This window comes from Terrapene carolina, unplaced genomic scaffold (genome assembly GCF_002925995.2).
Source record: "Terrapene carolina triunguis isolate 2854851 unplaced genomic scaffold, T_m_triunguis-2.0 Scaffold89, whole genome shotgun sequence".
Classification (NCBI taxonomy): domain Eukaryota; kingdom Metazoa; phylum Chordata; order Testudines; family Emydidae; genus Terrapene; species Terrapene triunguis.
Window position 1 is genome coordinate 31,183,432 of NW_020664440.1, and position 9,792 is coordinate 31,193,223.

At 58.9% G+C, this 9,792-nt stretch overlaps 1 protein-coding gene across 11 annotated transcripts in view; it reads right to left on the reverse strand.

Annotated features, from left to right (window-relative positions):
- The window catches only part of NRXN2 (neurexin 2), a 305,564-nt gene that overhangs the window by 75,041 nt on the left and 220,731 nt on the right, over nucleotides 1–9,792 (reverse strand). For all 11 annotated transcript variants that reach the window (XM_026650363.1, XM_026650358.1, XM_026650366.1 and 8 more), the window contains one exon: nucleotides 6,539–6,720. In XM_026650363.1, coding sequence (XP_026506148.1) covers nucleotides 6,539–6,720 — 182 coding nt within the window. The remainder of the gene's footprint in view (nucleotides 1–6,538; nucleotides 6,721–9,792) is intronic.

The window sequence follows — 9,792 nt, forward strand, 5'->3', positions numbered from 1 at the left end:
CCCCCGGCTCCTATCGCCTCCCCATGCACAGCCCTACAAGCGCCCCCTCCGGCTCCTATCGCCTCCCCATGCACAGCCCTACAGGCACCCCTCCCCGGCTCTACTGCATCCCCACGCAAAGCCCTCCCCATCCCTGCACAGTTCTAAAGGCACCCCTCCCTTCCCTGCTCCCATCACCACCCACTCCCCAAGCACAGCCCTGCATGCTCCCCTCCTCTCGGACTCCCACCACGTGCCCTCCGCACACAGCGCTGCACACTCAACTGCCACCTCATGTGTCCCCCCCCCGGCCCTGCATGCTCACCCCCCGCCCCTGCACAGCTCTGCACATTTCCCCCTGCCCCGACTTTCCCCCTCCTCCCCACACATAATGGGGCCCCAGTCTCAGATAGGAAATCTTGGTGCTACCATAATGCTGCTAATACTGGGGTCCCAATATTGTGTGCCCATTATCAGATGGGGTCTCCTGTTGCTACCACACACACTCTAATAGGGCGGCTCCCCCATCTCAGCTGGGGCCCGCCCTCTAAATGCTATCGTAATGCTACTAACAAAGCACATGCCATAATGGAACCTCTAGGTGCTACTGTAGTGCTATTAATAAAGCTCACGCCATAATGTGGTGTCCAGGCACGACCGTAATGCTACTAATAAAGCACATACCATAACGGGTCGCTAATGCTACTAATAAAGCAGATGCCATAACAGGGCCCAAATTTCGGTCAGCGAGGCTCCATGTGCAGAGACTAAGGAGCATGGCCCTAACGGCGAGGGGCTGGGCCCCGCCCTGGTGGGAGAGTCGTTGCTGGCATCACTCCGGCAGCGGAGGCGGAGGGCTGCCGCCAAACGGAAGCCTAAGGGGTATAATTAAGCATGGAAGGCTGACGAGTGGGAGCAATCAGGGCTCTGGCTGCTCTGGCTGCACCGGCGCGCTCGGCGTAATGCAGCGACAGCTCTAATCAGGGATCAGGGATCGCCAGGGGCCAGCTCCTGACCTCGCCCAGCTGCAGGGACCCCCTCACCTGCCAGGGGCTTCAGCAGCAGAGATGCAGCCACTGGCAGGGGGAGAAGGCAATGGGTTTGTTCCCCTCTAGGGGGCACCAGCTCTGATCCAGCCCCAGGGTGGAGGGACTGGGACCAGGGGCCTTTCCCCTCTAAGAGACACTGACTCAGTAGGAGCTCCCAGAGATAGTATGGGAATGAGTTTCATTGTTGATTGGGGCCCCTTTGTGAGATGAGTTTGCCAGGTCTCAGACCAGCTCCTAGCAGGACTCAAGCCCCCACCACACAGAATCCCAAGACAAACATCTGCTTGGTCGACAGCCTCAGTCAGCAGCTAAATGGGCCTTAGAGGTCGAATCTCCTTCTGCCACCTCCGGGGATGGAAAGCAGGGCTGCATGCTGGGGAAATGCCACCTGACCATTCTGGCACACACAGGGTGGTCAGCCTGCAGGGGGTGGGGGGCTGCTCCGAGTCCTGCGCCCCCTGCAAACAACAAAACTGAGAAAGTTTGTGTGAATGAAATCCACAGGGCATTTACACACACATTCAGAGACAGCCCCCCGCAGCTATATGCACAGTTTACACACACACAGACCAGTACACACAAATGTTTATACAATCTATCCGATTGTGATCAGCAACTACACCCCCCTTGTGTATTGTACACATGCAGCCCCACATCCAGAAGTGCACACCAAACCTACTGTATTACGCACATGCGCACACCAGCTACCGTGAACCTCCAGGCCCTAGACCAGCCCCACAGCTGGTCTCCAGTCTCAATGCAACAAGATGACACTAGCTGAGCTCTGCAAGGACAGCTCCCCCCATGGTTAGCCAGCGAGTGACCCCAACTGTCTGGGCAAGGCAAGGTGCTCCCGCCTCCTGACCCAACCCAGCATCAGGCTATGGGGGCTGGAGAGAAGCCAGAACCCTTGCGCCAAGGTGGTGAGGCTGGTGCAATGCCACGGGGGGGGGGGGGGAAAGAGTTCCATGAACCCTGCCCTCAGTACTGAGGTGGGGAGGGAGCAGTGGAGATGGGTTCAGGACCAGGGCCTATTGGCCTTTCTGCAGCATTATTAGGAGGATCTAGTGCTCATTTCACCCACCTCCTTCCACGTCCCCCACCCCTCCTCCATCAATCCCCCCTCCACCATCCCTCCCTCCTGAACTCCTTCACCCCTCCTCCATCGATCCACCCATCCCTCCCCCATACCCTCACCCCATTCTGTCCATTCCCCTCCAGCCCTCTATCTACTCCTATCCATCCATCCATCATTCCTGCAGCCCCCTGTGTCTCCCCCATTCCCAGAGCGAGCGACACAGCAGGACTCTCCTATCAAAGCCCCCAGATTCCACTGCCGCAGTCGAAAACGTGAAACTGGTTCATAGGGAGATTTTCTGATTAATTAAAAAGTGACTCCAGGCTTTTTGCGAGACTTTTCTCTTCATTAAAGATTCTGGCTCCGTTGCAGGGTGCTGGGAAGGACGGGGCCCAGCAGCCCGGGTGTGGGGGTGCATGGGCACACATCTGAGTGTGCAAGTGCACTAGTGGGAATGCTTGCTAGTGCACAGGCTTGTATATGCCTTGTGTCCAGGTGTGCCAAGGGCCACACACAACCCTGGTGCACAGGTGTGCATGGAGACATCCAGACGCCTCGCCTCGCCACACTGATGTGCACGCATCCTTGTGCTCAGGGCTGCTCGCACAGCTGGGGACACAGCTGACACATACAAAGGACAACTGTGTTTGGGATGGTGTATCTAGGAGGGTAGGTGTGGGTGCCCCCATACAGCTCCCCATCTGGAGATGCTGGAAGCCCACTCAGGCGTAAGGGTGCATGAGGGGGGCAGCTGTGCAAATGACCTCCCCATCAGCCCAATCACTGACCTGCCTTCACATCCTCCTACACAGCGCCCGGGGCCTGCAGACAACTGGCACGTGCAGCGCCCGCTCAGAACGCTGTGCCCCTCGCCAGCTCTGAGTTCAGGAGCCAGCTGGGCTGAGATGCCAACTCATCTCGTGGCTAAGTAGGATTGGGCCAGGCTGGTAACCAGGTGCACCCCCCACCCCCCACTAGAGTGCAGCAGGGAGCAGGGTGAACAACCTGGCCGGGGCACCCGGGGCCTGGAGGCCATGACTCCCATGAGCCAGCCAGGCTCCTGGCCCAGGGATGGGAGCAGACACCCCCTAGTGGGGAATAGTCCCATGTCCATTCCCCACCACCCTGAGCCAGCCAGCCAGACACCTTGAAGCCAGAGTGGAGCCCGCGCCCCGTGGAAGGGAAGGGCCCATCTCTGTCCTTCCATCCTCCCGCAGGCCAGTGCAGCTAACGGAGCAGCCAGCTGGGCTGGGAGAGGAGTGGGGAGGGGCTCCTGCTCAGCGCACAGTGGTGGTGGGACTGGGGTACAGGAGATGGGGCCGGGGCTAACCTGTTGTGAGTCACAGGGGGCCGAAGAGGAGACGCTAACATGCTCCCACGCCAGCCTGGGGGGGCTGGATGCCAGGCAGTTGGGCGGTGCCCCTCCCCCCAGCCTGACTTGATGCTGCCCTGAGGGTTGATCCAGCTGCACCTGCCCAGCTCACGTTCCCAGCCACGTGGCAGATGTCCAGGCCGGGGTGGGGGAGCAAGCACGTGCACGGCCCCTGGGGGAGACAGTGCCAAGGTCACGAGTGAAGCATGGGGGAGCAGCTCTTCAATGGGCCTTTCACCTCTAGGGGGCACTGGTCCTAATCCAACCCTAGGGCCTGGAGTCTCCCTGCTCTAAACACCCAACGCCTTCCAGAGCTGGGGCTAGAACCCAGGTGTCCTGGCTCCCTCCTTCCATCAGCAGTGCCATGTGCCTGGATGCAGAGAGCTCTGTGGGAGCCATGTAAGATGAGACAGGCATCTCCGTGCCACCAGGTTAGGCTGTCGGCCCGTGTTAGCCTGGTGGGGTTGTGACGAGGAGGCCGACGGGAGGAGAGTGTGCTGGAGTCCCCGCAGGGGCTGAGCAGTTGTTCCTGACATGCGGGGCACTCCCCCAGCCAGCATGGCTGCTCCCCACTGCCACACAGCATTAGCTGAGGTTCCTGGGCCTAGCGCATGCCACGGGGCAATCGCAGAGACAAGGGTGCCCTTGATACAGTGCCAACACCGATGCCCAGCTCCCCACTCCTTCCCCCACCAGACAGCTGCAGTCAGCAGAGCAGGGAACAGGAGTCCTGTGCCCCCTGTAACCACTAGACCACACTTCCCTCCCAGAGCTGGGGGTAGAACCCAGGGGTTCTGGGGCACGGACGGTCTCTCACTATGCATCTGTGCAGAGCCCAGCACAATGGGGCTGCTCCCTCAGTCAGGGCCTGTTGCTGCCACTGTAACACACCTAGCAATGTGCAGCCTCTGGCACAGACAACCCCATGCCCCCTGAACCAGCCGGTCCTCTGCCTTGGGGCTAATCGGAACTGCTGCCCCCTAGAGGGGAAAGGCCCATGCCCCTATCTCTAACATGTGCAATCTATCCCCATAGCAGTCCCTTTTGATACACACAGATGTTGGTAGAGAAGCATCTCCTCCCCCCTCCGCCCCAGATTTTAATAAGTACCGAGCGCCTTCTTCCACCCACAGCTGTTAACACATAAATATTAACAAGGATGAAAGCGACCGATGAGCGGCCTGCAGCCTACATGACACACACCACTGGTAATGGGAGACAGCTGCCCCCAGGCAGGATAAACAACTGGCAGCAAGTCTGGCCTCTCCCTGCAGGGGGTGCTGCAGAGAGCGGGGCAGAAACCCTGGCTGTGAGGGGAGGTCCTGCTTACTCCAGAGTGGTGTGTGTGTGTGCAGGGGCGTGTGCACGTGTTTGGTTGCAGAGCACGTGGGGTGGGCAGTGGTACAGAATGGGGCGTGTGTGCTGCTGCTCTCAACATCTGTCCTGAAACAAACTCAGCTGGTGATGGTGCAGTGCACAGATTGAGTCAACAGAGGGCGCTATGTATTCCATCAAACCCCTGGGCCCATCCAGTCCAGTATCCCCTGCCCCTCCTGCTCCCCCAGATCAGACCCCTGAGCCCATCCAGCCTAGTACCCCCCAGTCCCTGTTCCCCCCCCCGATCAGACCCCTGGGCCCATCCAGCCTGGTACCCCCCAGTCCTTGCCCCACCCCAGATCAGACCCCTGGGCCCATCCAGCCTGGTACTCCCCAGGCCCTGCCCCCCCCCCCCCCCCAGATCAGACCCCTGGGCCCATCCAGCCCAGTATCACCCTTACCCCCCATTCTCCGGATCACACTCATGGGCCCATCTCCCGCCCCATGCTCCCCTCTAGACCACACTCTTCCATGAGCGACACAGCCTTGGCTGGAGGCATGGGGGATCTGGGGACAGTGCTGAGGGGAGGGGTCCAGCCCCAAGGGCTGCCCTGGGGAGAGCTGTCCACAAAGAAGCAGCATGGAACTCCCAGCAACCCCTGCCTCCAGCAGAGACTTCGCTTTGCCACCCTGACGTGTGGGAGGCGCCCCGATGCCAGGGTGAAGGACAGCACAGATGGCATGTCGTTGCACGAGCACCAGTAGGGTGACCAGATGACAAGAACAAAATATCGGGACACATTTGGGGGGGGGGGGGGGGGGAAGGGGGGGGGGCCCAACAAAAAAAAAAAAAAAAAAAAAGCCGGAGTGCGTCAAATGGCAACAAATGGCGTCTCGACCATACATCGGTCGGGACAAACAACTAAATATCGGGACAGTCCCAATTTTATTGAGACATTTTATTGAGACACCTAAGCACCAGCCGCCTCGGGCCCCACCACTGGCAGCGATCATCAAGGCATTGGCATGTGTGAGAAAGTCAGATGGGGGCACTGTGAGCCCAGCCCTGGCGTGTGTGCGGGGATGCCCTGGCACCGCTCACAGCACTTGCCATGAGTGAGGGATGGGGGGCGACTGCCCCAGCCTGATGCAGACAAGGCCCCAGCCAGGCACTGGCAGAGCCAAGCAGGTGCCTGATGCTTCGGGCACAACGTGTACCCAGGCAGCTGTGCCCCAGGGCAGCTGCACAGAGGGGCAGTGTGCAGCAAGCGATGCAGCCATATTCTGAGCCAGTGTTACGCTTCGGGGGGGGGGGAAACACAGCTGAATCCCCCACCCTGCCAGACCTCCCCCCACAGGGCCCCCAACTCCAACATTCTCCTCCAGAGACGGCACAAACTGCCCCCCCACAAACTTGCTATCAGGGCCTGGGCTGGGTCCGAGCCTCTGGGAACAGAGGTTTGGGGGTTGGGTTGAGTCTGAACATTTGGGTGGCAAACGATTGAGGATCCAGCTAGCTCCGAGTGGGGGGTGAGATTGCAGCTCTGGGGGATTAAAGAAGGGGCTCAGTCTAAGCTGCTGGGGGGCAGCAGGGGAGGTCCAAGCCTCTGGGGAAAGCACTAGGATCAGGTTTTTGGGGGGATGGGTTCCAGTTACAGGGTGCAGACCTGAGCAGTGCTCTCCCTGCCACCACTGGCCCCCTGCACCCCCACTGGCAGCCCCCCAAGTGCAGGTTCTCCTTACTATGTGCAGCTGCAGATAGTCCCCCAGCCCGGAGGCGCTGTCCACCCGCACCAGGATGGCGTTCTTCTGGTGCGTGCTGAAGCCCACGGCCAGCCGGTCGGCTCGTGTGCTGGGCCGGTCGTTGGGCGGCCAGGTGTAGGTGATAAGCGCCCCGCCCTTCCCAAAGATGTATGTAGTGCCAGCTGGGGGGGAGGGGGGAAGAGAGAGAGAGACAAGGTTAATGAGAGGGGATCCTAGAAAACAACTCAGACAAGGCTACTCAGTAAAACTCAGGAGTCCTGACTCCCAACCCTCTCCCACTCTAACCCACCAGGCTCCGCCCCACTCCCCTCCCAGAGCTGGGGATAGACCCCAGGAACAGCTGAAGATATGGCTAATGCACTTCAATCTTGCCCTCCCCCCTGCAATTCCAGTCCCGGACTCCCCCCGACAGCTCTGCCACTGCTGCTCAGTCCCACCCAACAGACCCCAGCCCACCTCTCTTCCAGAGCAGCAGCCATGTCTCCTTCACTCAAGGAGTGATCAGGCCAAAGAGCCCCCCCTGCCCTCTACCTCAGCCCAGCCACAGCAAGTGGCCCATTAGTAAGAGAGGCTTGTCTCAGCCCAGCCCCAAGATACCCTCAATATAAATCCTCCCTCAGCAGGGAGCTCAGGGGTCAAACAGGCCTCCCATTCCCCTCTGCCTCCTCTGAGCGTGATGGGAGCCCAGAGCCTGAGCCTGCCCCCATGGACAGCTGGCACAGCACCAGCATGGACACCCTAGAACACCAGGCAGCCAGCTTGGATGCCACCCAACACCAACACCCCTCCGCACCCCATAGCCAGTGCAAACAGCTCCAGCACCCCTCAGCCACAGCTCACACACTATTAACCACAGTTGGTTTGTGGGTGGGTGGGGGGATTTAACTGGTGCCACTTAGCAATTAACAAACACCGCAAGCACTCATGATAGTGGAAGGCAGCTGGCATGCGTGTGTCTGTTCCTGGCCCAACTCGGAAGATGGGCCGGGCTGAAATTTCTTCCAAGTGGTTTGCAAAAAAACAAACCCCAACTCAGGTGCAATTAGTAGCACCTACCACAGAGCGGCTGGGAGCCCCGGCCACGCCCTGCCGTGCTAGATGGCCAGGAGTCCAGAGGCTGCAAAGAGGCCCAGAGCGCCATGTGATACTCACCCTGTACGCATGGATGGCCCTGTGCTCGCTGCCTTGAGGGGGGCCCTGGGGCCGCTAAGAGAGGGATCCCTCGCCCTGAGCTGAGAACAGCTCCTAGGTTAGGGCAGTGTCTGTTTAACAGCACACAGCAATGCTGCATGAGTTTGGGACAGGAAGTGCAGGAGAATCCAGAATCCAGTGGGAAGTATTGAGGAGGGATGATGTTACCCTAGGTGGAGTTTGATCTGGGCTCTGGGGTTTGCCAGAAGCTGGGAATGAGTGACAGGGTATGGATCACTTGATGATTTCCTGTTCTGTCCATCCCATCTCGGGCACCTGGCATCGACCAGTCAGAAGACAGGATACTTGGCTAGATGGACCATTGGGCTGACCCAGTATGGCTGTTCTTATGGACAGGGGGTGGGGGAAATGCAAAGAGGAATAATGGCGGGGGGGGGGTTCCAGCTGGGTCCCCCATTCTCCCAATTCTCTATCTGCCCCTCACAAACGTGGGGAATGAACTTACATGCACACGGCAATTGCAAACACAAGCACAGACACAGCCAACCGCAACTGCACACCCAGCACAAATGCACAGGGATCCTGGCCAAATGCAAAGGCACAAACATCACCACACTCACTCAAAGAAACACTCACCAGTGCAGACATAAATGCAGACATGCAGGTGGGCTCACACGCACACGTGTGAGCATTCAGATCTGGGATGCCTACACACATAGACACGTGTGTGTTCACACCTGATTTCCCTGCACGCACACACACACACACACACACAACCAGACAAATGCAAACACACAAACACACCTGCACGCATACAGATGCAAACACACAATCACAGGCTAATGCAAACATCCACACCCACAAAGGCACCAATGCATACACGCACAAATGGCACACACGCTCCCTAACACAAACACAGCTCCTCCCATACATTCTAATGCAAAATCACAACTGCACACATACTCACCAGTGCAATACACCCACACACTGATTCCAACGCAAACACACTTGCACAAACACACACCAATTCCAGGACACACACACAATTGCTTCCCACCCTCCAATTGCCACCCTCCAATTGCCCCGAGGACCATACTGGCGCTGTCAGACCCCCATCTCTTAGCAGCAAGTTCCCAGACACCTTCCCCCCCGCCCCACTAATCTCACTGACAGGAATTGACTCCGACATGAGATCGGCAACGTTTCCTGCACTACCTCCTAAAAGCTCCTTCAGCTCTCGCCGCAATAACCCGGCTCCCTGCACCGCTCCATTTGCTGCCCCCTGCACAGCTGTTCCTGTCCCCAGTGATCAGGGCCCATCCATCAGGTCCAGCACCGACAGCGGATTCATGGTGGAGTGTTCTGCTGGGCCTACAAAGGAACACGGCTAGGTACACAGTGGGTAGATGGGGGCTGTCACCAGCAGTGCTGAGACAAGACTCTGGAGAGGACAATCACAGACAGGGGAAGCCAGGACTCCTGGGTTCCTTGCTCTGAGAGGGGAGGGATCCTGACAGTCCCTAATCACCAGACCCCACTTCCTTCCCAGAGCTGGGGAGAGAACCCAAGAGTCCTGGCTCCCAGCCCCCCTACTCTAACCCACCAGATCCCATGCTCTTCCAGAGCCAGGACTAGAACCCAGGAATCCTGGCTCCAGTCCCTGCTCAACTCCCCTCCCAGATGTGGGCTAGAACCAAGGACTCTGGACTCCCTGCCTACCCTCCAATCAGGATTTAGCGCTGTTTCCCACCCCTCTGCCATATCTGCTGCCGTGTCTGTGGCGCCTCAGGCTCACCAGTCATAGCCCCCACAAGCACCCTCTAACTGTGAGGCAGAGAGAGATCAACTGGGAATCCGGGTCAGGATGAGCAACTGTGAGGCTGAGCTGTCTGACGGCTCCATGACTCTCCCAGAGCCAGACCTAAGCCTCCCCCAACCCCCAATGCCCTCCAGTGCAGCTCCGCTGGCTGCAGCCCATGGTGGACAGAGCCCTCTGCCCCACGGTGCCTCTTGGCACCCCAGTGGGCTGGACCTGTGCCAGGGCCGGCTCTGGCTTTTTTGCCGCCCCAGGCAAAAAAGCC